Source organism: Nerophis ophidion, linkage group LG14, assembly GCF_033978795.1.
Source record: "Nerophis ophidion isolate RoL-2023_Sa linkage group LG14, RoL_Noph_v1.0, whole genome shotgun sequence".
Lineage (NCBI taxonomy): Eukaryota > Metazoa > Chordata > Actinopteri > Syngnathiformes > Syngnathidae > Nerophis > Nerophis ophidion.
The window spans coordinates 26575171-26602240 of NC_084624.1; the positions used below are offsets into that span (position 1 = coordinate 26575171).

The following is a 27070-nucleotide window of genomic DNA, read 5'->3' on the forward strand; positions in this document are numbered from 1 at the left end:
TTGCTCCCTTCACAGGTGGGCTGCATGCCCTGGTTGTGGGGCGGGGCCAAAACCAACATCTCCATCGTCGTCACTGACGTGGAGAGTGGCGCCAACCGCACTGCGGCCGAACTGCCTTGCGACGGCGCCCGTTACGCCTTCCTGTCCTGCGTGGTGGGCACGCTCACGCTGGCGCTCTTCCTGCGCGTCTCCTGGCTGCCTAAGATGGCGCTCATGCTCCTCCTGGGGGTGCTGTACGTCACCGTGCTGGAGCTCAGCGGTTTCCGCAAAAGTGCCGGGTGGGTGAGAGGCTCGCGAGGCGGCGGGGCGCGCCGACATCAAACTCTGCAATCATGCAAATGGGCTGCTTGTTTGCACCTTTTTAGTTTTCTGTTTGTTTCCTCCCAAAGGAGGCGACGCCGACACATTACTGTACATCTCATCAGCCTAGCAAATCTAGTTTCAGCAAGCTGCGATTGACTGACGGCGCTAAGCAAGATTGTCACGTTACTCTCAGACAGTGAGGGAAACAGATTAGCAAGAGTCAGGGGAGCCTTTCCAGTAACATGTGCTTAGATGGGCAACACACGCACTTTGAAGCATCCTAAAAAAACACTCACTTGACTAGGAATAGCAATTCCCTCCAGGGCTGCGTGGATTCATTGATTATTTTGATATATATATATATATATATATATACACCTTATTTCCTTGAATTGCCGCCGAGGCGCTAATTAATTTAAAACCTCTTCTCACTCCTGCGCGTACCAAAGGCATGCGGTAAAAGTAAGCATGCGCTAATTATTTTAAACTTCTTCTCACTCCGGCACCTACCAAAGGTATGCAGTAAAAATTTGAGTGTGATGTAAGCTTGGACCTTAAATCCTTCTGAATAGCTCTTAATCTTTTTCCCTTTAAACGGTTTCAAGTTACCGGTATTGAAATCAGCCTCCTCCATTTTGAAAATGACGACAGGGGAAGTGTCACTCGTGACGTCACGAGTTTGACCAGGCGGTAATACTAAGCATGCGCTAATTATTTTGGGAAGCGAGTTTGACCCGTCAGTATTTCAAGGCAGGCGCATGCTAATATGCCCTGCGGCAATTCAAGGAAATACGGTATACATATATATATATGTATACTGTTGTGGAGAGTTATAAAAGACTGTATGGTTCTATAAAGGTAGTCTCATTCACCCCGGGGGCGTCGGTCAGGACACAATGGAAAGGACAGTTCGTTTGGCATATGGCAGTTTACTTGTTAGTAGGCAGGTTGACAGGCATGGCAGGTTACATTGGATTGGATTCGTCAGTGACGCACCAGGTACCGCAGTGCTATACAATCTTACAAGTTGTAGATATATATACAGGCAGCAAATGTAAAGGACTGGCATTCACCACTCTGTGCTCTGTTTTTGTTAGAATGAATAAGCGCGCCCCACAATGCCTTGCACTCTTAAGGTGGACTGCTCACAATAGTCTCTTAAGGTAGCACAGAGTTTGGGAACCTTTCTAACAGCCGCCCCCGAATGTACATTCGGTCCATAGAAAGGTGACAAAGTTATTAGCGTCTCACGAAGGGGCGATGGTGGCAGTAGAGCTGTCCTCTTCCTCGCCGGGTGGAAGGGCTGGGAGGACAACCAGCCTGGCAACTGGTCTGGTGTATTCACGGTCTCTGATCCTCACGTCCGCTGAACGGATGTGGCCGTTGTTACTAGGGTGGACCTTAGTGACATGACCGATGGGCTACAAGGCCCGTAGAAGCTGGGGACTCACCAACATCACTACTGAGCCTTCTGCGAGGTCAGCTGCCGTAGAGTGCCATTTATGACGAGGCTTGGCAGATAATTTCTCAAGAAACTGGACCAGAAGCGATCCGCCAGCACGTGTGAATTCCTCCATCAACGGCGGCTCAGTAACTCAGTCTCTGGGTATACGATCTGGGGCAAGGACCCCTCTGGCCGCCCCATCAACAAACTATTGGGGGTCACAGGATCGAGATCTGTGAGACTGGAGGAGACAAACCCCAATGGCTGTGAGTTAAGAATCCCCTCTACCTCCAGTAGCACGGTCCGCAGCACTTCTTCTGAGACTGACTGAGTTCCCACTGTGGTGTACAAGGCGGTCTTTACGGAGCGGATTTCCCTTTCCCATGCTCCTCCAAAGAGAGATGCTGCGGGGGGGTTGAAGTGGAAGTCAACTTTTTGCTTGGCAAGTTGCTGTTGCAGGTCTGGTGACAGGGTGAGCAGTCTGCTGCCTGATGGTACGGGCTTTCCTGCTTTCAAGAGCCGCAACTCCTCTGGGAAGCTCTCGCACTGCGCTTGCTTTAATATGAGGGTCTCAGCATTGTGATTGTCTTCGGCATTGTAGCTACCTGCCGCCCCATGTAACCCCTGCACTGTAGCTACTAGCAGCTCCTTCCAGGTAGCATACTGCTTCACCTTGGCGTCTGGTGTACTAGGTGTTGTTAAGGTGACACCGCAAAAAGTAGACTGTCGTAGCTCGGAGGCATCGCCCTCCTGTTCGACGTTGGGCTTGACAGGCCACTCATCTGAAGTCTGAAGGAGGAAGGGGGGGCCATGGCTCCACCTGTTCGGCTTGGTCAGGTCCTGTAGAGTCTTTCCCCTGGTGATGTCGTCAGCTGGGTTCCTCGCTGAATCTATGTATCGCCAGGGGGTGGGACTTGTGAGGTCCTGTATTTCGGCCACTCTGGTACCAACGAAAATCTTGAAGCGACATGACTCAGACTGCAGCCAGTACTGTTGTAGAGTCTGTCCACAGGATGGTCTGATCGATCTTCAGTGTGAGCTCTTTCTATAGGAGTTTAGCTAGTTGAGCTCCTGTGACCGCTCCACACAGCTCCAGTCTGGGTATGGAGAGTAGTCGCTTGGGAGCAACTCTGGACCTGGCGAGTAGGAAGGACAGATGGACTTGACCTCGGCAGTCCAGCGTTCTCAGATACTCCGCCGAGCCAGAAGCTTGTTCTGATGCATCACAGAACACATGGACTTGACGGGTGACACTTAAAACATCCACTTCGACTGGTGTATACGCTCGTGGCAAGGTGACTTGAGATAGAAATTGTAGTTCTTCCTCCCAGGCCGTCCACGCTTGTAAGAGGTCTTGGCGCAGGAGAGGATCATCCCAGTCCCTGTTTTTCTCCCAGAGGCGTCTGACCAGCATCTTGGCTCGAGTGGTGTATGGTAAGATAAACCGTAAGGGGTCATACTGACTGACCAAAACCCTGTAGATGTTCCGCATTGTTGGAACTCCGTACTCTATGGGTCCATGCTTGTAGCCTATGGTGTCGGTTTGACAGTGCCAGCTGAGTCCTAGAGTGGATTCAGAAGAGTCTGTTTGGTCTTGTGCGAGCCAGAGCTCGAGGATGTCGGACCTGGCTTCTTTGGGCAGGTGTCCCACGACTTTTGGCACGTTGCTAGCCCACTGGCGTAGATCAAACCCACCAGCTGCAAGTATTCCACAAAGTCTGTCTACCAACTCTCTGGCATCCTCAGGTTTGGGCAGACTGTAGGAAATTGTCAACATAGAAGGACCTCTCTATAGAGAGGCTCACATCATCTCCTGGCTTGCTATGGTTGGCTACATGGAGCTGTAGAGCAAACGTGGCACAGCATGGACTGCAGGTTGTGCCAAATGGTAGAACTCGCCACTCGAAACCTGCTGGGGTTTCATTTCTGGTCAAGTCGCGCCACACGAACCGCAAGAGGGGACAGTCTCCAGGAAGGAGACGGACTTGATGGAAAATCCCTTTAATATCTGCGCTTAAGGCGACTGCATGTTCCCGGAAGCGCAGTAGAACTCCCAGGAGTGATGCTCCAAGGGTGGGTCCTGGCAGTAGAGAGTTGTTCAGACTCTGGCCCCTGTACTGATAGGAGCAATTGAAAACGATTCTGTTCTTGTTGTTGTGACTCACCATGTGGTGAGGAATGTACCACTCTTCTCCGTCTTGGTTGACTTCTTCGGGGGTTAACTTAGTGACAGAACCTGCATCCACCAGCTTCTGGATTTCTGCGCTGTAAGCCTTGGCACGTTCTGGGTCTTTAGCTAGCCGCCGTTCTGTGCTCTGCAGACTCGGCATGACAGCTTCTTTGGGGGCATGAAGGAGAGGCATGTCTCGCTTGCGCAGCAGGGGGGTGGTATATCGTAAGACTCCTGCTACCTCCACGCGGGTGGTCTTCTCTTCTAGCAGGGCTACTGCTGCTTGGTCTTGTCTCGACATGGTTACAATCTTCTCACTTTTATATGGAAGAGTGTCGAGCTGCCAAAGCCTTTCGACGCGTTTGAATGGTTCCGAAGCTGGAGGGTGAACTGATGTCACTAGGCACTGCTGTGAGTGTAGGGGCTGCTGGGAGAATCTTGCTGGGCCCTGAGGAGTCCAGCCTAGCCTGGTCCGGACGGCAGCAGGCCCACCTGGCAGGCCCAGTCGGATTGGCTCGATAGAGGTGATCAGGTGTGGGTGGTCGGAGCCGATGAGTACTAGGGGTCTGGCACTGTGGAAGGGCTTAATTGGTAAACCGACCAGGTGGGTGTACCTCTTCTGTAGTTGGTCCATCGGGTATGACTGTTCGCCTAGGCCGAGGCGACCTGAGGTGAAGGCTCTGGAGACTAGGAAGCTGGTCTTTGGCTCAGCAACAGGAGAGATGTGGAAGGATACCGCAGAGCCGCGTAGGGTCTGGACCTCCTGTCTGATGGTTCTCAGGGGCAGGTCCTCAGGTGTGCCTTGTAGACCAAGTTCTCGGGCAGCTGCTGGCAGGAGCATGGTCCTTTCGGACCCGTCATCCAAGATGGCATAGGTGGTTATAGTACGATTTCCGTGACGAAGAAGCACTCTGATGACCTTCAGTAAGACCCTGTTGTGGACTGGGGGATGGTCGACGTACAGGACCTCAGTGGAGGAGCTCACCAGGCAGCTCTCCTCCTTGCTTGTCGGTCTTGGTGGTCGATCATTTACGTCGTGAAGGACCTGCAGATGTTTCCCTTGGCATAGGCCACAGGGCTTCTTTAAGTCACACTGAGCGGCTTGGTGTGGCCGTGCACAGCACCAGCACCTTTTGTTGGCCTTTATCCACTCAGTTAGAGTTTCTTTGTTTAACTTTGTGACTTCTGTACACTGGCTGAGGAAGTGTTCATCGCTCTCGCAGAAAGGACAATAGGGCTTAGCTCTCCCCCTTCTTTCCCTCTGAGGCTCTAGGAGGTCCACCTTTTTTTCTTCGAGTCCTTTGATCCATGGAGGACGATAACAGGTCGCCTTCCCTGGCGACTCTCATACCGGGACACTTGGGTTTCCTTTGCTCTTATGGGTGTCTGTCCGTCGAAATCCTGACACCAGGATTCGTGCTGGAGCCACTGGGCTAGATCGCACAGGGTGGGAACAGTCCCGGGGTTCTTAAAGGTGGTTCGACGGAAGTCTGCCCGTTGCTCTGCAGGTAGTTTGCTTAACAGTCTCACCACGTGAGATCCACAGCGAAGCTCCCCTTCACCGTCAGTGCCCAAAGACTTAAGTAGGCCAACCAAGGACTGAACATGTAGGGCAAACCGCCCAAAGGCTGCGGTGTCTCCACGGCGAATATCAGGTCAGTCTAGTACACTGGCTATCTTCCTGAGGGCTATCTGGTGGGGCTGGCCGAATTTCTTTCTTGAGGGCTGGCATGGTGTCAGTGTAGGGTGTGGGGGACTGGATATAAGAATCTGTTATCAATTGTGCCTCTTCAAGCTTCAGATGGTCTACCAGAATCTGGTACTTGAACATTTCAGTCCCTTCAGTAGGCAGGAGGTTCTCCAGAGCTATTTTTAAACGGGCAAACTCACATGGGTCGTAGTGACTGAAGTTTGGTATGGTCTGGTATGGTAGGTCTGGTCTGCAGCTGCAGCTGCTGATTCATAGCGTGGTGGAGGAGGGGTTTGCTGGCCCTGTCTCTGCATCCACGGGGCTGCTTGTGTGGACACTGGCATGTACCCAGGCTGGCTAGACGTATCAGTGGTTGCATAGGATGGAGTTACACGAGGGAGGTACTGTACTTGTGCGTAGTGTGGCTGGTACTGATTCAGCAGCTGCTGTGGTGCATAGTCTGCAACGTGGGGCATAGCCCTGGTGGGAGGACCCTGAGCCGGTGGTTGGTGCTGCCGCATTGTTGATGTAGTGGTGTGGTACACAGGTCTCTGGTGTGTGGGCTGAACAGCACGCTGGAAGTGGTGTGGCAACTGTTGCGGTGGATAGCGTGCCATGTAGGTAGGTTCCTCTGGAGTGCGGGTAGGAATGGTGTAGGTGTGAGCCATGTAGGGGGGACAAGGCTCGCTGCTTAGCTGTTGGGTTTGAAGGTACTGTGGTTTATTGCCAGCCTTCGCTGGTGACACCTTGCGGTGGCTAGCTGACATAATCTGGCTCCTTATCAGCTGTAGCTCCACCATCATCTGATCTAGTCGGTCCATGACTGGTTGACCTGACGGACGTTCTAGGGCCGCTGTGTCCGGCCATGGTGGAGGGGGTTCAGGCCAATCCTCTTCATCCTCGATGTATACAGAATGGGGGTTGAGTTGACAAGCGGGTCGTGGGTTACCTTGCTGAAGGTTGGTTACTGTGTTAGTCAGTCTTCTAATTTTGTTATGAACTTGACCTAATGTAGCCACATCCGCTTGCACGGTCATCTGTGACTGCTGTAGCATGGCGCTTTCTCTCAGTATGGGACTGATTTCATCTCTTAGAGAGAGATCCTGAGGTGAATGATGGAGTGGGGTTGGTTCTCGGGCCATCTCCTCCCTGGTCTCTCTCTCTGCATGCTGTAGGTGGGCTAGCTGGGTGTCTGACCTGTACCTCTGCCACTCTGGTTCGTACGGGTCCTCTTCATGACAAGCAGCATCTCGCCTAAGCTGATGAGAGTAGAGAGCGGGGGTAGAGTATGGGGGGGTTTCCTTGGCTGCACCCTCCTTCTCATGAGATATCCATTCTTCTTCCTGCCCATGCCTGTGTCTTTGCATGATATTGCTGAGCTGGTAATCATCAAAGCGGGTTGGTGGGCGTGTCTGACGCTTAGGCCGTGCTCCTAATCCTTCGAAGTCCATACTGTCCAGGGGTAAATGAAGCTATCCGGCTCGAAGGACCACAATGTTGTGGAGAGTTATAAAGGACTGTATGGTCCTATAAAGGTAGTCTAATTCGCCCCGGGGGCATCGGTCAGGACACAATGGAAAGGACAGTTCGTTTGGCATATGGCAGTTTACTTGTTAGTAGGCAGGTTGACAGGCATGGCAGGTTACATTGGATTGGATTCGTCAGTGACGCACCAGGTACCGCAGTGCTATACAATCTTACAAGTTGTAGATATATATACAGGCAGCAAATGTAAAGGACTGGCATTCACCACTCTGTGCTCTGTTTTTGTTAGAATGAATAAGCGCGCCCCACAATGCCTTGCGCTCTTAAGGTGGACTGCTCACAATAGTCTCTTAAGGTAGCACAGAGTTTGGGAACCTTTCTAACATATACATATATATATATATAAATATATATATATATATATACATATATTTATATACATATACATATGTATATATATATGTATGTGGAAATACTGTCAAAGCGCTTTGGGCTCCTTAAAAAGGGGTTGAGAAGTGCTATACAAGTACAACCCATTTACCATTTACCATATACCCTGTATATACAAATGTATATGTGTTCATATATACAGTATAAATATATATATATATATGTATATATATATATATATATATATATATATGTATTTATGTATGTATATATATATATATATATATATATATATATATATATACATATACATATATACTGTATATTTTTAATTTATTTTATTTTATTATTATTTTTGTACGGTACTTCACTTAGGTGAAGTTATAACACTGAAACGCCCTCAGGAAGAGGTGCTTTAAGAAATGGCTAGCTAGCTAGCAGCTAACATCCATCCGCAGTCGGCAGTGTTTTAGCTACTTCTAAATCACTAATCTTCGCCTCCATGGCAACAAATATAGTACGTTTCCAACAAGTATCATCCCTGCAGGACAAGGAATAGCTAAACATGCTTCATTACACACCGGAAATAGCAGATATTAACAGCAAATGAACAAGTGGATTTTAACAGCTTAATAATAATAATTTTGACAAAATAATAGAATGATAAATGACACAATATGTTTCTGCATATGTCAGCAGACTAATTAGGAGCCTTTGTTTGTTTACTTACTACTAAAAGACTAGTTGTCTAGTATGTTCACTATTTTATTTAAGGACAAAATTGTTCTTAGATTGCAATAAGAAACATATGTTTACGGTACCGTAAACATATTTGTTCAAATAAAGCCAATAATTAAAATGTTTTGTGCTCCCTTTTTTTTTCAGAAAACTATCAGAAACTCGGGCCGTTCCGTAGCGGGGGAAAACTTGGCTGCATTCAGTAAATACAGATGAGCCACAAGCTGGAAAATAACAAGCAGAAATGGACAAAGAAAGTGTTACATTATGGAAATATCAGGTTCAAAGCCATGGAATAGCAATTCCCTTCAGGGCTGCATGGATTAATTGATTATTTGGATTTATATTAATCGTTTAATGAGGGTACATTTTTACTTTCATAAAATCCAAACAGCATGAATTGCCCAATACTCCTAAATATGCAGACACAGTTTCCGCACGGCCGCGGCAATACTGCACAAATGAGAGCGGTGGTGAGGTCTGCATGAAGGCAAACAGCAGAGATTGTTTAACTTTTTTTTTTTAAACAACAAAAGTGCAATTTCTTTACATTGAAGCAATTTAGTGTTTTTTATTAAATGACTTCATTAATAGAACAAAGTCATTGATAAATTATGTGATTACTAAAGTCATCTGTAGCTGCAGCCCAAATTTCCTGATCTTCCATCAGAAACAATAACTAATGTTAATATGGAGCGGCGTGGCTCGGTTGGTAGGACGGCTGTGCCAGCAACTTGAGGGTACCATGGTCGATTCCCGCTTCGGCCATCCTAGTCACTGCCTTTGTGTCCTTGTGCAAGACACTTTGCCCACCTGCTCCCAGTGCCACCCACCCTGGTTTAAATGTACTTTAAAGATGTTGCTAATGGGTTTCACTATGTAAATCGCTTTGAGTCTCTAGAGGAAAAAAAGCGCTGTATAAATATAATTTAATTCACTTACATATTAATTTATGACATATTTAAATTTTTTTAATGGTCATTTTTGTTTTTTGATTTTGATATTGTTCGCTATTTCATTTTGAACAGGAAAAAACATCTACGCATTTAAAACAAAAAAAGCATCCACAACACACTATTTTCAAAAGTAATATTAAAAGAAAATGAAAAGGTGTGTTAGAAAAGAATCAAGAAGACGCTAAATCTTATATTGTCCTGCCCCGATAATCTGATTCATAATCATCAATACACTAATCATGGTAGTATCGACTAGATACACCAGTTTACTTTGTATCATTACAGTGGATGTCAGGTGTAGATCCACCCATGGCATTTGTTTACATTGTGAAGCGGGAGAGCTATTTTATTCTCCTACAGTGTGTAGTGAAGCATGTTGAACTATTCCTCGTCCTGCAGGGATGATACTTGCAAGAAACGTACTTTATTTGTCGCCATGGAGGCCAGGATTAGTGATTTAGAAATAGCTAAAACACTGCCGACCACAGATGGATATTCGCTGCTAACTAGCTAGCCATGTCTTAAAGCACCTCTTCCTGAGGGCGTTTCAGTTTTATAACTTCACCTTTATCATCAATCTTTAGGCCAAAATACATCTGTTGTAGTCAAGTATTAATATACTTGACAAAAGTAAGTGTATTAACAGGATACATATATTTAATTTTATCCACCTATACTCACAATAATACATCCAGTAATCATTTTAAATAAGATATGTTTCCTCCTCTTTGCTCTACCAATCAAAAACACAATTATTGACTTAATTGTTAATAATTCATTTAATTTATTATTTATTTGTTGTGTATTTACAAAACCCAAAACCAGTGAAGTTGGCACTACAAGTAAGCGATGATATTACGGACCTTTGATCCCTCAGACGGTACTGTATCAAAAACTGACATCAGCGTGTAAAGGATATCACCACATGGGCTCAGGAATACTTCAGAAAACTACTGTCAGTAACAACAGTTGGTCGCTACATCTATAAGTGCAAGTTAAAACTGTACCATGCAAAGCCAAAGCCATTTATCAACAACACCCAGAAACTTAGCCGGCTTTGCTAGGCCCGAGCTCATCTAAGATGGACTGATGCATAGTGGAAAAGTGTTCTTTGATCTGACGAGTCGACATTTCAAATTGTTTTTGGAAACTGCGGACGTTGTGTCCCTTGGAACAAAGAGGAAAATATCTATCTGGATTGTTATAGTCACAAAGTTGAAAAGCCAGCATCCGTGATGGTATGGGGGTGTATTAGTGCCCACGGCATGGGTAACTTACACATCTGTAAAGGCACCATTAATGCTGAAAGGTACATACAGGTTTTTGGGCAACATATGTTGCCCAAAAACGTCTTTTTCATAGACGCCCCTGCTTATTTCAGCAAAAAAAATCTTTTAGGTTTTGCAATTAATGTAAGTATTTTGTATTTCTATTTTTTTAAATAATTACAGCAATAATATATTTTAAATGATACAAATAATATAAACAATAAAATAGTTGTTGAAGAATTGTCAAATACTGAGTGATATTTCCAAAGAAGGAACATAACATATGCATCGCAACATATCATAGCAATCCCCTGGTATCATCTGGAAATGCCCCCCTATAGGCTGTTAGCTGAAGTGTTATAATTATCCCAGTGATCTGATTGGACTTTTGGACAGAGATAAATACTAGCACAATTATGCCAATACTTTCCTTTGATTGAGTTACTGTTGAGGACAGGTGATGCGTTTAAAGATTTTGTCGCTAAATAAAAGGAGTTTCTTAGTATTCAAACAACTAAAAAATGTTTTATGCTGGAGTGTTTTGCATGCATAACTTTACTCTGTGGGCCTCCTATGTAGCTTCCTGGGTGGTCCGTGCATTCCGGTCCTGACTTTGGTCTCTTCCACAGTGGGGGGTCCTTCCACATCCGGGGTTACGAGCCCATCCTGACTCTGTTGCTTTTCGTCAGCGCCTTGGCCCTCCACTCTCGGCAGCTCGACCTCAAACTGCGCTTGGACTTCCTGTGGGCCGTGCAGGTCAGCCAGTGTGCGACGTGTGTTCCACGGTTCATCAAAATACAATCTTGTGTTTGCCATTTTCTGCATTCAGTGTTGGCTCATGTGTGCAGGACTGATATTTAGAAGCTGCCCGCTTTTTGTGGCTCAGTTGGCGTCTTAAAGGGGAACTGCACTTTTTTGGGGAATTTTGCCTTTCATTTTCATTAAGAGGGACAAGAAGACAAAAGTGTTGTTTTTTTAGCAGGTAGCTAGCAATGCAGCTAATGGTAGCAATCACTTCTGCCTCAAATCACTTTTAAAATGCATTCAAAAACCGCCAACAATACTTAATTGACATCCCGTAACTTGTGTAATAACCAAGCTGTAGCAACATTGTTTCTAGCGTTTTAACACGTTAGCCTTAAAAGCTAGCTACGGCAAGAGATAAGCTAACTTCAACAACAACACGAAACACATTTGAATCTGGAATGAACAACACAATGCGATAGGACACCAATGTGTACTGACTGAAAGACATGAAAAATTATATTACAGTATATGCAAAGTATTATTTCATGTCTTGTTTGTACACAGCTAGCATTCTGTCATGATACACGTAGGAAGTGCTGATCAATATGAAGAGTGACTCACTCGATGGACTGTTGTCTGTTTGGTCAAGCTGGCCAAGAACATTGTTTCTGGTTTATTTGTGTAATCACTCCATTTATGTCAAAATAGCTAGTCTCCAAATTCCACATTTGCAGCGTCGTGTCTCGCCGACCTCACTCTCTCGGCTTCCGGCTGCTCTAACGTTTTACCCTCTTCTTTCTAATCGATTCTATAAGCAGTAGTTCATTCTCCATATATTCAGATTCAAAAAGATAAGGTTTTGAATCCTCATTTCTTCAATAGTAGTCGTATTTGTTGTTCGTTACCAAGTCTGCTAGGAGTGTATCCCGAAGTAGTAAGTCTGTTGCCGAAAGTCTGACGTGCGCTGTTATGGAAATGTAAATACAAACCACGTTTCCATATGAGCTGGGAAATTGTGTTAAGATGTAAATATAAACGGAATACAATGATTTGGGGACGGCGTGGCGCAGTGGAAGAGTGGCCGTGCGCAACCCGAGGGTCCCTGGTTCAAATCCCACCTAGTACCAACTTTGTCACGTCCGTTGTGTCCTGAGCAAGACACTTCACCCTTGCTCCTGATGGGTGCTGGTTGGCGCCTTGCATGGCAGCTCCCTCCATCAGTGTGTGAATATGTGTGTGAATGGGTAAATGTGGAAGTAGTGTCAAAGCGCTTTGAGTACCTTGAAGGTAGAAAAGCGCTATGCAAGTACAAACCATTTATTTGCAAATCATTTTCAACCCATATTCAGTTGAATATGCTACAAAGACAACATATTTGATGTTCAAACTGATAACAATTTTTTATTTTTTTTTGCAAATAATCATTAACTTTAGAATTTGATGCCAGCAACACGTGACAAAGAAGTTGGGAAAGGTGGCAATAAATACTGATAAAGTTGAGGAATGCTCATCAAACACGTATTTGGAACACCCCCCAGGTGTGCAGGCTAATTGGGAACACGTGGGTGCCAAGATTGGGTATAAAAACAGCTTCCCAAAAATTGCTCAGTCTTTCACAAGAAAGGATGGGGCGAGGTACACCCCTTTGTCCACAGCTGCATGAGCAAAAAGTTAAACAGTTTAAGAACAACGTTTCTCAAAGTGCAACTGTAAGAAATTTAAGGATTTCAACATCTACGAACCATAATATAAACAAAAGGTTCAAAGAATCTGGAGAAATCACTCCATGTAAGCGGCATGGTCGAAAACCAACATTGAATGACCGTGACCTTCGATCCCTCAGACGGCACTGTATCAAAGACCGACATCAATCTCTAAAGGATGTCACCACAAGGGCTCAGGAACACTTCCGAAAACCACTGTCACTAAATACAGTTTGTCGCTACATCTGTAAGTGCAAGTTAATGCTCTACTACGTGAAGCGAAAGCCATTTATCAACAACATCCAGAAACGCCACCGGCTTATCTGGGCCTGAGATCATCAAGATGGACGGATGCAAAGTGGAAAAGTGTTCTGTGGTCTGACGAGACCACATTTCAAATTGTTTTTGGAAATATTCGACTTTGTGTCATCCGGACCAAAGGGGAAGCGAACCATTCAGACTGTTATCGATGCAAAGTTCAAAAGCCAGCATCTGTGATGGTATGGGGGTTCTTTAGTGCCCAAGGCATGAGTAACTTACACATCTGTGAAGGCACCATTAATGCTGAAAGGTACATACAGGTTTTGGAACAACATTTACTGCCATCTAAGCGCCGTCTTTTTCATGGACGCCCCTGATTATTTCAGCAAGTCAATGCCAAGCCACATTCAGCACTTGTTACAACAGCGTGGCTTCGTAAAAAAAAGAGTGCGGGTACTTTGCTGGCCCGCCTGCAGTCCAGACCTGTCACCCATCGAAAATGTGTGGCGCATTATGAAGCGTAAAATACGACAGCGGAGACCCCGTACTTTTGAACGACTGAAGCTCTACATAAAACAAAAATGGGAAAGAATTCCACTTTCAAAGCTTCAACAATTAATTTCCTCAGTTCCCAAATATTTATTGGTGTTCTTAAATGAAAAGGTGATGTAACACAGTGGTGAACATGCCCTTTCCCAACTACTTTGGTACGTGTTGCAGCCATGACATTCTAAGTTAATTATTTTTTGCAAAAAAAAATTAAGTTTATAAGTTTGAACATCAAATATCTTGTCTTTGTAGTGCATTCAATCGAACATGGGTTGAAAAGGACTTGCAAATCATTGTATTCCGTTTATATTTACATCTAACACAATTTCCCAACTCATATGAAAACAGGGTTTGTAAGTCCATGGAAGAAGTCAGTACCAGTAGTAATTAAAATCGTATAAATACAATAAATATTGTACATATTGTTGTGAAAGTGTATGTTACTACATTATATATATACTTGCAGTGTGTGTATAAAACGTTGATGGAGAGTTTTGAAGGCTAAAAAGGTGACTGCCATGAACCGCATCATCCAAGCGTTTTTTTATCATCTAAAAAACAAAAGACATGTGTTCTTGTCTCATAATGATTGCCAACGACAGGCAGAATTCTAAACAAAAGTGCAGTTCCGCTTTAAGTGTAGGAAAAGGACCATTTTGCATGCTTTAACCAATAATTCTAAAACTGTGGTTGTACGAGGTCTCCATCTAGTGGCATGCCAAATAATCACCTAATTAAATACCCAAACACAGTGTTACTGTTCAAACTGTGTGTAATGTTACAGCGGATAGATATTTGAAGGGGAACATTAGCACAATTTCAGAAGGGTTAAAACCAATAAAAATCAGTTCCCAGTGACTTATTTTATTTTTTGAAGTATTTTTCAAAATTTTACCCATCATGGAATATCCCGAAAAAAGGCTTTAAAGTGCCTGATTTTCTGTGAAGCCACCCAGTGATGCCAATACAAACAAACATGGCGGATAGCACAGCAAGATATAACGACATTAGCTCGGATTCAGACTCTGATTTCAGCGGCTTAAGGGATTCAACAGTTTACGCATGTATTGAAACGGATGGTTGGAGTATGGAGGCAGATAGCGAAAACGAAATTGAAGAAGAAACTGAAGCTATTGAGCGAATAGCTATTGACGCTATTTGGCGATCGCCTTCTAACCAACGATTGAGTGTCGCAGGATATCCATACATCTCTGTGCCATGTCCGCCTTAGCATCGCCGGTAAAATGTGCAGACCAAACGATCGGGCCTTTCGCATCTTGTGACACGGGAGCCACTTAAATCCGTCGATTGGTAAGTGTTTGTTTGGCATTAAATGTGGGTGTACATTAAATTTGTATGTACAGATGTACATACAGCTATTCTAAATAGCATGTTAGCATCGATTAGCATGTCGTCCTAATTGATGCACACTCCACGTAAATCAACTTGAATCCGTCCCGGATCGTGTTGTTAAACCCTCCAACAACACACCGACGAGGCATGATGTCTCCAAGGTACAGAAAACAGTCGAAAAAACGGAAAATAACAGAGCTGATTTGACTTGGTGTTTATAATGTGTTTGAGAAAATGGCGGATTGACTACCTATGTGACGCCACGTTGTGACATCGTCGCTCCGAGTGCGAATAACAGAAAGGCTTTTAATTCACCAAAATTCACCCATTTAGAGTTCGGAAATCGGTTAAAAAAATCTATGGTCTTTTTTCTGCAACATCAAGGTATATATTGACGCTTACATAGGTCTGATGATAATGTTCCCCTTTAAATATACTTGTTAAATAACACCTCTGCCTTGTTTTAATGGATACTTAAGCCTACTACGCTACAGTGTTTGAATGTTGGTCATTATGGTGGTACATGGAGAGCTAACTTTCTTCTGAGGTAGCAAAAAGTTTCAGGCTTTAAACATCAGATGATGCTAAAGATGACATTATACAGTATGAGGGGTTTTAGTGACCCCACGTGGCCACCATGTGAACTGAGTGTTCTTCTGATCTGACAGGCAGAGGAGGAAAGGGACGGCATGGAAAAAGTCAAACTAGACAACCGCAGGATCCTGTTCAATCTGTTGCCGGCACACGTGGCCCAACACTTCCTGCTGTCCAACCCCAAGAACATGGTGAGCTTTGCTCATAGACAGGCAGACACACACAAAGAGCACCAGGTAGATACTAAAAAAGAAGCGATGAACAAACTTGAGACTACATCCCAGTACGGATATTTGACACCGTTTTTTTTTTTCATCCTGCCAGGATCTGTACTACCAGTCCTACGCACAAGTGGGCGTGCTCTTTGCCTCCATCCCCAACTTCAATGACTTCTACATCGAACTGGACGGCAACAACATGGGAGTGGAGTGCTTGAGACTGCTGAATGAGATCATCGCCGACTTTGATGAGGTGCATTATTGATTCGCAGCACCAACAATCCCCACATTTTTTAACATCTTGTATTTTTTTTTTACAGCTGATGGATAAGGAATGCTACAGAGACATAGAGAAGATCAAGACCATAGGCAGTACCTACATGGCAGCTGTAGGCCTTGTCCCTACTATAGGAACAAAGGTGAGGCGCCATTGTGTGTCTATGTTTGCAGTATTTGAACAAAACAAGGAACAGAGTTGCACTCCTAGTCCGGATTTTTCTTAGTGTCTTTTCTTTTTAAACTTCCATGTGATCTTTCTGTACAGAATAGCCCTTAAAGCCAACCTCGGATTGGATTTCCCACAGAAAATAAAGTTTTGAAAAACCAAACACTTTAACATTATCAACTGTCACATAAGTGAAAAATAAGTTAACCAATGTTAATATTAAAAAGTAAAACAAGAACATTTAAAGTTTAAAGGGCAACTGCACTTTTTGTTTGAATTGTGCCTGTCACAATCCTTATGTAAGACCAGAACACATATATTTGTCTTTGTTTAATGTATTCTACATATTTAATAAATGCGATCAAAAGTCAATTAACAATAGAAGTCGCTCTATTCTGCCCATAGAGCCCTTAAAAAAACATCCAAACACCTCCATTAGGGGTTTATATGCACGCTGTACCACTAACTATGGTTCTTGGGCACTTTTGTGTTTTCGTTACTTTTCTTTTTCTTTTTGGCCGTTTTATCTTTGGCTTTGATCATACTGCTGTTGCTAGGCAACAGAACAAACACCCCAATACCCTTGTTCTCATTTCAGGTGTCTCCTCTTTTCGTGCCCTCGTGTGCATTAGACTAGGTATAAGTATATATGTCATCAAGTAATGAGCACATTTGCAATAACATTGAATATTTACATATTTTGATCATTTTAAGCATACACGGGGCATTAGTTTTCAAAACACATCACGACTTTCACTTTTTTTCCAAAAACATCACTGATTATTACTCACTGCAGACTTCATGAAAGACAACAAACATGATGAAACAACACCTACTGTACACGGTCTGCTGTCATTAGAATGCCGACTGCTAGGATGTTCATATATTCCCGTTTAAATGAAGAATGACTCATAATCCTCGTGAAGAAAAAAGGGGGGTGGCATCAAGCGTTTTTTTGTGTCTAAATTGGCTGTCAAAGTGTACTAACTTGTCGGAATACGTCTTCGTCCCTCTACTATCCAGGTGACAGGCATGATTTTTGAAGAGATTTAACTTACGGGGAGCAAGGAAGCGAGGAAACAGCTCACCAGTCGATAATGTTGAAATAGGAACACAAGCATGTAATCAGGCATCGCTACAAATAGTTTGTCTGCGTTAGTGCTAATAATAACAATATCACTAATACTTGGTTAATATCCAAGTCACGAAATGTAAATGGAGTATTGTTGGCGCTTTTTGGATGGTTATTTATTTGATTTTATGGGCGGAATAGAAGACCTTCCCCCTTGGTTCCGCTCCACTAACAACAAGAAAACATCCATCCATCCATTTTCTACCACTTATTCTCTTTTTTGGAGTCGCGGGGGGCGCTGGCGCCCATCTCAGCTACAATCGGGCGGAAGTTAGTGTACACCCTGGACAAGTCGCCAGCTCATCGCAGGGCCAACACAGATAGACAGACAACATTCACACTCACATTCACACATGTTGGCCTTAATGTTGATAACTTTAAGTTGGTGTACTGACATTATAATGTGCTTCCGTAGGCTAAAAAATCAGTTTCCGACCACTTGAGCACCATAGCGGACTATGCCATCGAGATGTTTGACGTTCTGGATGAAATCAACTATCAGTCTTATAATGAGTTTGTGCTGAGAGTGGGTACGTCTGTTCACTAAGCCGTAGTTGAAAATATTCTGTATGTATACTGTATTCTGACAAAGTGTCATCATGTTGTGTGTAGGCATCAATGTGGGTCCTGTCGTGGCAGGCGTCATCGGGGCGCGGCGTCCCCAGTACGACATCTGGGGGAACACGGTCAATGTTGCCAGTCGCATGGACAGCACTGGCGCACCAGGGAAGATTCAGGTACCCAAAATATAAATACAACTCTGTTTTTAGACCACATCTTAAAACTATTGTTGCAGTTTAATCAAGATATTTTAAATGACTACAACATTTTGTGTACTCTACTGTCCGACATTAAAGTGTGATTTTAAAAATGTACTTTTACTTGATGTCAAAATGTCTTCAAAGTACAGGTAATTGGATTTTTGACTAGAATAACGTAGTGCTATTTACACGTGTTCTCACTGAGCTCAAGAGGTAGTCGCCTGAAATGGTTTTCACTTCACAGGTGTGCTTGAAGCTCATCGAGAGAATGCCAAGAATGTGCAAAGCAGTGATCAGAACAATGGGGTGGCTATTTTGAAGAAACTAGAATATAAAAAAATTTTTTTCAGTTATTTCACCTTTTTTTGTTATGTACATAACTCTAAATGGGTTAATTCATGGTTTTGATGCCTTCAGTGACAATCTACAATGTAAATAGTAATAGTAGTAGTAGGGCTGGGAGATATACCGATATACTCGATATATCGCGGGTTTGTCTCTGTGCGATATAGAAAATGACTATATCGTGATATTCCAGTTTATGTTCTCACACAGTTGCTTTTAGCTGCAGGCATTACACTACATGCGTTTCCCACTCTTTCTTCTCCCTTCTTCTCAGAGAGACATAAACAAGCGCACCTTCTTACATACGTCATGAGTGCAACGTCACACGCCCTCTCCAAGCAGAGAGGTAGCTACATGGGTAGCATTAGCTGTAATCCTGACGGTGCATTGCGAGTGGTAATACGAGAGAGAGAAAGTAACAAATGGAAGAATAATTAATTCCCAGGAAAAACAGCACGGGGTCCATCGTCTAGCAGTGGTTTGGCTTCAAGCAGGAATATGTTGAACAATTATGCAGCAAAAGCGTTGCTACAAAAAGTAGCAGCACTGCTAATTTTTAGCATCATTTGAAAAGTCACCCGCTAGAGAATGAAGAGTGCTTGAAACTTCATGTCAACATCTCCGTTCGGTGCCATACCCACAAAATGCCGAAGCAACAGTTTCCAGATCAACGCCGTATGAAAAAAAAATTAACAGAAGGCGATAACGTCTGCAGGAACCTACCACAGAACGAAGGACATATATACAGTTTGATTTCCTATTATGCAGCTCATTTTTATTTGACCGTTTTTGAAATATCTTGTGTGACATCATGCACAAAAGTGAACTTTATTTATTACTATTCATCACTACTATTGTAGTGGCGTTCTGTACAAAAAGTGCACTTTAATTTAGTGTTGTTCTGATATGTCATCTTAGTGACATCATGCACAAAAGTGCACTAATAGCTTGTTTTAAAATGTCTCTGACAATGTTGCACTTTCTGTTTTGGAAATGACATGAATGTTTGTGCCACTGCTTAATAACTGTTTAATAAATACACTTTTGCTAAATTGACTTACCGGTAGTTGGGATTTCCCTCTCTGCATGAAAGTTTAAAACGAAAATATATTAATGCAGTATGAACAAGAATGTTTTAATGTAGACACATAGAATCATCATACTGCTGTGATTATATGCATCAAGTGTGCATTCAAGGCAAAGGCAAAATATCGCGATATATATCATATATCGTGACATGGCCCAAAAATATCGAGATGTTAATAAAAGGCCTTATCGCCCAGCCCTAAGTATATATATATATATATATATATATATTCCATCCATCCATCCATTTTCTACCGCTTATTCCCTTTCGGGGTCGCGGGGGGCGCTGGCGCCTATCTCAGCTACAATCGGGCGGAAGGCGGGATACACCCTGGACAAGTCGCCACCTCATCACAGGGCCAACACAGACAGACAACATTCATATATATATATATATATATATATATATATATATATATATATATATATATATATGTATATATATATATATATATACATATATATATATATATATATGTGTATATATATATGTATATATATATATATAGTATATTACTACTGTATACTATAAGTATATAGTAGTAAAATGCAGAACACACATTGAATGAGAAGTTGTGTCCAAACTTTTGGCCTGTAATGTATATTATTTGTCATAATAAAAAAATACAATCATTGTACAATAATCTAAGTTATAAATGATTTGCAAAATATACCAATAACTTCAAAACATTTATTATATTTTTATAATTAAAAATCGTGTCTACATTGGACGACTAACATCCCTTTTTACTATTTATTCATTTATTATTATAAAATAATTTTTTTCCCAATGTTGTTATATATATATTTTTTTTAAAATGCAAAGTGCAACATAAAAACATACCTATATAAACACCCTATATACACACAATTTATGTTCCATTCTGCCTTTTACATTAATTTTTATATAATGCTATGATTTTTATCTCCGATTATTAAAGACAATTATTTTAAAAAGGATAAAATAGAAAAACAAAAATAGTCACCTTGTAAAGTTTACTTTCCTGTCTTTTCTTTCTATTAATTTACGTTTGTACTATATGGAAATAACATTATTCTTAAATAATGAGGGTCCTGACAATGCTGTATTCTATTAGGGTCGTCTCGATACCAATATTTTGGTTCCGGTACCAAAATGTATTTCAATCCTTTTTGATACTTTTTTATATATAGGAGACCACAAAAAAATGGCATTATTGGCTTTATTTTAACAAAAAATCTTAGGGTACGATAAGCATATGTTTCTTATTGCAATCTTAGAACAATTTTGTCCTTAAATAAAATAGTGAACATACTAAACAACTTATATTTTATTAGTAAGTAACCAAACAAAGGTTCCTGATTTGTCTGCTGTTGTATGCAGTAACATATTGTGTCATTTATCATTCTATTCTTTTGTTTCCATTATTAGGGAAAAGCTGTAATAAAAATGTATTATTAATGTACTTGTTCATTTACTGTTAATATCTGCTTATTTAAACATGTTCAATCTACACTTCTGTTGAAATGTAATAATCTCTTATTCTTCTGTTGTTTGGATACTTTACATTAGTTTTGGATGATACCACAAATTTAGGTATCGATTTGATACCAAGTAGTTACAGGGTCATACATTGGTCATAATGGTCATACATTGGTCATAATTTAATTTCTCATGTGTCCTGGCATGTATTTCCTGAGTTTATGAATATAATATGAATTTTTTTCTTTTTAAAAGAAAACAAAATGTGTGACAAAAAATATATTGATGTACTCATAGTAGTATCTACTAGATGCGCGATTGTACTTGGTATCATTACAGTGGATGTTAGGTGTAGATCTACCCATGTCGTTTGTTTACATTGTTTATTGTTTATTGAATGGATCCCCATTAGCTGACGCCAAGGCGACTGCTAGTCTTCCTGGGGTCCCTATAGGACCATACAAAATTAAAATACAAAGAATACATGCATTACCAAACATTATACAATGGAAAAATACAACATAAGATTAAAAAGCTAGTTAAAACCAGTATTAAAAATTCACGTCATGTGGGCAGCTGCAATAGGTGTATCTTCAAAGCTGTATTGAATGACAATTTACTTTGTGAGACATTAATGTGTGATGGCCATTTGTTCCAGAATGATATACATCTATACAGACTGTATGTTTATGGAGGTTGGTCCTGGGAGCAGGAAGTGCCAAATAGCCATTGCTGGCATTCCTAGTGTCATGCGTATGTGTGTTAGTTGATTTTAAAAACTGTTTATAAAAGTAATCTGGTGATTGATCTAAAATGATAGTTCTAAAGAACATAAGGAGACTACACTGCATCTTTTGTTCAACAGACAATCGGACAGGCCTGAATGCATAAATGAAATATTAGTGCGCAATGAACATTTAAAGGCCTACTGAAATGAGATTTTCTTATTTAAACGGGGATAGCAGGTCCATTCTATGTGTCATACTTGATCATTTCGCGATATTGCCATATTTTTGCTGAAAGGATTTAGTAGAGAACATCCACAATAAAGTTCACAATTGGAGAAAAGCCCTGCCTCTACCGGAAGTCGCAGACGATGACGTCACATGTTGATGGCTCCTCACATATTCAAATTGATTTTAACGGGAGCCTCCAACAAAAACAGCTATTCGGACCGAGAACACGACAATTTCCCCATTAATTTGAGCGAGGATGAAAGTTTCGTGTTTGAGGATCTTGATGGCGACAGACTAGAAAAAAACAAAACAAAAAAAAGACAACTTAAAAAAAAACGCGATTGCATTGAGACGGATTCATAAGTTTTTATAGACATTTACTAGGATAATTCTGGGAAATCCCTTATCTTTCTATTGTGTTGCTACTGTTTTAGTGAGTTTAACAGTACCTGACAGTCGGAAGTGTACATCCACGGCCGGGTGTTGACGCGCAGTGTCTCAGGGAAGTCGACGGCAGCTGTATGGGGGGCACAAGCTCAGCTGATATCCGGTAAGAAGTGACTTTTCAACCACAATTTTCTTACCGAAACCGTTGAGATTCGGTTGGGATCCATGTCCGCTCTAATCCATAGTAAAGTTTCACCTCCGTGAATTTTAATCAAGGAATCCCCGTGTGTTTGTGTGGCTAAAGGCTAAAGCTTCCCAACTCTGTCTCGCTACTTTGACTTCTCCAATATTAATTGAACAAATTGCAAAAGATTCATCAACACAGATCTCCAAAATACTGTGTAATTATGTGGTTAAAGCGGACGACTTTTAGCTGTGTGTGTGTGCGCAGCGTTCATATTTCCTAACAGCCCGTGACGTCAAGCGTACACGTCATCATTACGCGACGTTTTCAAGAAAAAACTCCCGGGCAGTTTGAACATTAAATATCTTGTCTTTGTAGCATATTCAACTGAATATGGGTTGAAAATTATTTGCAAATCATTGCATTCTGTTTATATTTACACCTAACACAATTTCCCAACTTATATGGAAACGGGGTTTGTATATGAGTACCGGTACACTATAACCCCATATTCTATATATGATTGTAATGAATAAAAAGAACAACATAAAAACAAAAATATCTCTCCAATTACTTTGCTGCCTTTTCCACGCATCAGTGGGTTGATTAATGGTGTCCGTACAATGCAGGTAACAGAAGACGTCTACCGCCTGCTCAACTCCAACTACGACCTTGTGTCCCGTGGCAAAGTCAGCGTGAAGGGCAAAGGGGAGATGCTGACTTTTTTCCTGGAAGGACGGGTGCAGGGCGTGGGAACGGCCACCATCTCCTCTGTGGTGCGCTCGGCCAGCCTGGCGCGCCGCATCCACTCGTGCGGCAAGACCAGCGTGCCCGCTAACCTGGGTAGCGTTTCCCCCGCCGTCTCCCTGGCCAACGCCGCCCACATCCAGCCGACATGCCTTCCCTCTTCCTGTGTGCCCGCGCTGGGTCAGGGGGAGAACGGAGAGGATACGGAGGTGATTGAGATTGAGGCGGACATGGCGGTGTAGACACGAACATGTGAGCGAAGGTAAGAAAAGCCTTAAAGGAGGAGGCTTTTTCCAGCCAGCAGCTACGCTCATCACACGCCGGTGTGATCCGGACAATCATGCAGGGGGAGGTCATGAGCTGCTCGCCGCTTCTCACCTCCAGGTGCATCCCTGCAAAGGACGTGTCTATTGATCTATTTATTGATAATGGGAATGATCTTGTCATTGCTTTTGCACTGTCTTTCTAATGATGCCAAGGATGCATTGAGTTATTTACCCTTTCTTTTCATGGTGCGCCTCAGCATGCATGCGTGTATTTGTGAGTGTGGATGCAGGTGTGGTGGCGTTGTACCACGCAGCAGCACAACATTGTTTGTGCATCTGATTGTAAATAGACACTCTTCCCTTGAAAGAAACCAAAGCGATGGGCTTTTCAAGGAATCCTCAGTTGGCTTTTTGCCTCGTCGTCCACCTTCTGAGGTGAAATACAGTGGAACTTCTAAAGTCGAACGTTTGCCATTGGGCATGGGTCGGCAACCTTTACCACTCAAATAGCCATTTTGACCCGTTTCACAAAATGAGGAAGACAATGGGAGCCGCAACTATTCTCGCCAATATCTGCTGGTGGTCACCAGATGACAAGAATAAGGGCATGCTATGAAGACATTGCCTTAAACACCTTCTACAACATGTATAATCTGCTTGCCAGTCCAGCAACATGTTGTGAGAGGCTTCCGCAGATGCACGCACACGACTGGAAGGCATACTGGGTTACACAGAGTACACTGACGTTTGTGATATAAACAACTTTAACACTCCTACTAATATTCGCCACATTGTGAACCCACACAAAAGAAGAATGACAAACACATTTCGAGAGAAAATCCTCACAGTAACACAACATAAACGCAACACAACAAATACCCAGAATCCTTTGCATCCATGACACATCCTGACTGTTATACACCCCGCGAGCACCAAACCCCGCCCACCTCAACCACGCAGGGAGGGGAGGGGGAGTTGGTGCTCGGGGGGTGTATAACATAGTCAAGAATTGTCTTGGATACAAAGGATACTGGGTATTTGTTGTGTTGCGTTTATGTTGTGTTACTGTGAGGAGTTTCTCCCAAAATGTGTTTGTCATTCTTCTTTTGTGTGGGTTCACAACGTGGCGCATATTTGTAGGAGTGTTAAAGTTGTTTATATCACAACAGTCAGTGTACTCTGTGTCACCCAGTATGCCTTGCAATCTCCTACATATGCCGATAGAAGCAGCGGAATGCATGTGTCCAGTCGGCACGCAAATAGCATTCCGTGAATGGCGGGTGTGATGACGTTCAAAGGGACGCAAATAGCATTCCGTGAATGGCGGGCGCGATGACGTTGTTCAAGAGGACGTTAAGAGTAATACTATCACTGCACGCCCTTAATATTGTAGTCAGAGTGAAAATTGGAGAACGTTGACTCCGGGTGGTGTCCGGGAGAGGCATTGAATTCCGGGAATCTCCCCGCAACAATCTGGGGGGTCGGCGATTGTGCAGCTGAGCCGCATCAGAGTTGCCAAAGAGCCGTATGCGGCTCCGGAGCCGCGGGTTGCCGACCCCTGCCATAGGGAATAATGGGAATAATCAGTTGCAGGGTAAAACTGTTGCCACTGTAAAACCTTCAGTAACTGTACAGTCTGTGTTTTGACTACAAAGAATAATATGCAAGTACAAAAAACACCGTCTCGCCAGACAAAAGTATTGGGACACGCTCGGGTCTCACCGCTCGCCGTCCCTTGTCGATGCTGCCGTGGATAATACAGCCACTGAAAGCCAAAGAAAAAGCACAACATGGGCAAAATGACCTATGTCACGGCATCCAGGCGCTCGTTCAAGGTTTAAATGTTCCGATAGGGCAGGGGTGCCAAACTCAAGGCCCGGGGGCTTGTGAAAGCTTGGAAATAATATGTATCAATAAAGCAGTGTATCTTTCTTTCTTTTTTTATTTTGACCGGGAAATATAAGACATGTACGGCATGCAATTATATATCTTTTAAACTTTATCTATCTAATAATGCAGCAGACAATATATTATATTTAGGGTTGGGTATTGTTTGAATTCGAACGATTCCGATTCTTTGTTTTGATTCCGATTCTTCTTGTACCATGCCAGGATCAATGTGTTTGCCAGGTAGTCCCTGGAAGGTGGTATGTATTTTGGGTTGAGAGTTTTCACCATATCCCTGCAAACATAAACAAACATGGAATGTTGATGTTACTGTTTAGCCCAGTATCAATTAGCTTAGCTCTAACGTTATTGCTTAACTAACCTAAATGTTGGAGATTCCACCTCTGAAAAGGGATGCAGTCTTTTGACTATGTGTGCAGTGACCTTTCTGTGGCACTCTTCCGTCTGTGGCACCGACATCTTCCCCATTGCCGCTACGGTGAACGGAGTACGCTGAGCACATCGCGGAGCCTGGCTAGCAGGTTGTAAATTGTCTATGAAAAAATATGCGGCTAATTTGTTAGCTGTCTCAACGTTGGCGCAAAACACATTATTTATTGCGTGGCGCAGTGGGAGAGTGGCCGTGCGCAACCCGAGGGTCCCTGGTTCAAATCCCACCTAGTACCAACCTCGTCACGTCCGTTGTGTCCTGAGCAAGACACTTCACCCTTGCTTCTGATGGGTGCTGGTTGGCGCCTTGCATGGCAGCTCCCTCCATCAGTGTGTGAATGAGTGTGTGAATGGGTAAATGTGGAAGTAGTGTCAAAGCGCTTTGAGTACCTTGAAGGTAGAAAAGCGCTATACAAGTACAACCCATTTATCATTTATCATTTATATATTGTTTTTCTTACCGGATTCGGACTGCAGTGCAGTCACCGAGGTGCCAGGCTGGGCGTCGGAGCCGGAGCCAGAGGAAGAGGCAGAGGAGGACGGTCGGCGCAGCGCGTCGAAGACAGGACACGCATTTATTTGTACTCCATGAACTCAGAGGTGCTTCCTCATGTTCGACGTGCATCCTCTTAAGCACGAAACAGTCCTGTGGCACGTGTTACATTTCGCCGATATTTCATTTTTTTTTAGTAAAATAAAGCCACGCTTTTGACCGCCGACGCCCGCTATCCATGCTTGACTGACTCGCTCGGCTACATTGGCTCGCCTATGCTAACACTTCCGGCGGTGGGCACTTCTTCGTTGGTGTTCAGCGGCTTCTTCTTCTGGTCGACTGATTTATTCTTTTTTTCCGGTCGGCGGACTGAGTATCGAAACCAGGAATCGCAATTTAAACTTTTGAACGATTCCAGGAGAATCGGAAAGTTAGTCCCGGTTACAATCGATACTCGATACCCAACCCTAATCATCATACAGTCGAAAAAATGTTGGGGTAAAAACATAAATAATCATTTACTTAGCCTTTTGATTTAAAAGCAAGTTATCCATCAAATTGTACACTGTAAACATGACAATACATTTTTTTAATAACAGC

The 27070-nt window shown here is 43.0% G+C and overlaps 1 protein-coding gene and 1 long non-coding RNA gene across 3 annotated transcripts in view; one reads left to right on the forward strand and one right to left on the reverse strand.

Annotated features, from left to right (window-relative positions):
* Positions 1-24408, forward strand: part of LOC133568376 (adenylate cyclase type 1-like) — a 160603-nt gene extending 136195 nt beyond the window's left edge. Inside the window, exons 13-20 of one of the 2 annotated variants that reach the window (XM_061920273.1) lie at positions 16-278; positions 11074-11200; positions 15726-15887; positions 15976-16122; positions 16190-16288; positions 17862-17976; positions 18059-18183; positions 23257-24408. In XM_061920273.1, the coding sequence (XP_061776257.1) occupies positions 16-278; positions 11074-11200; positions 15726-15887; positions 15976-16122; positions 16190-16288; positions 17862-17976; positions 18059-18183; positions 23257-23616 (1398 nt within the window). In that variant the 3' untranslated portion in view covers positions 23617-24408. The remainder of the gene's footprint in view (positions 1-15; positions 279-11073; positions 11201-15725; positions 15888-15975; positions 16123-16189; positions 16289-17861; positions 17977-18058; positions 18184-23256) is intronic. The other variant, XM_061920274.1, reaches the window with a different exon arrangement.
* A 1230-nt stretch (positions 24409-25638) lies between these two features.
* On the reverse strand, positions 25639-26591 carry LOC133568380 (uncharacterized). The gene is made up of 3 exons (XR_009809582.1): positions 26439-26591; positions 25910-26081; positions 25639-25822 (listed from the first exon to the last, which is right to left on the reverse strand). It is a non-coding gene; the product is annotated as an uncharacterized LOC133568380 (long non-coding RNA).
* Positions 26592-27070: the final 479 nt, after the last annotated feature.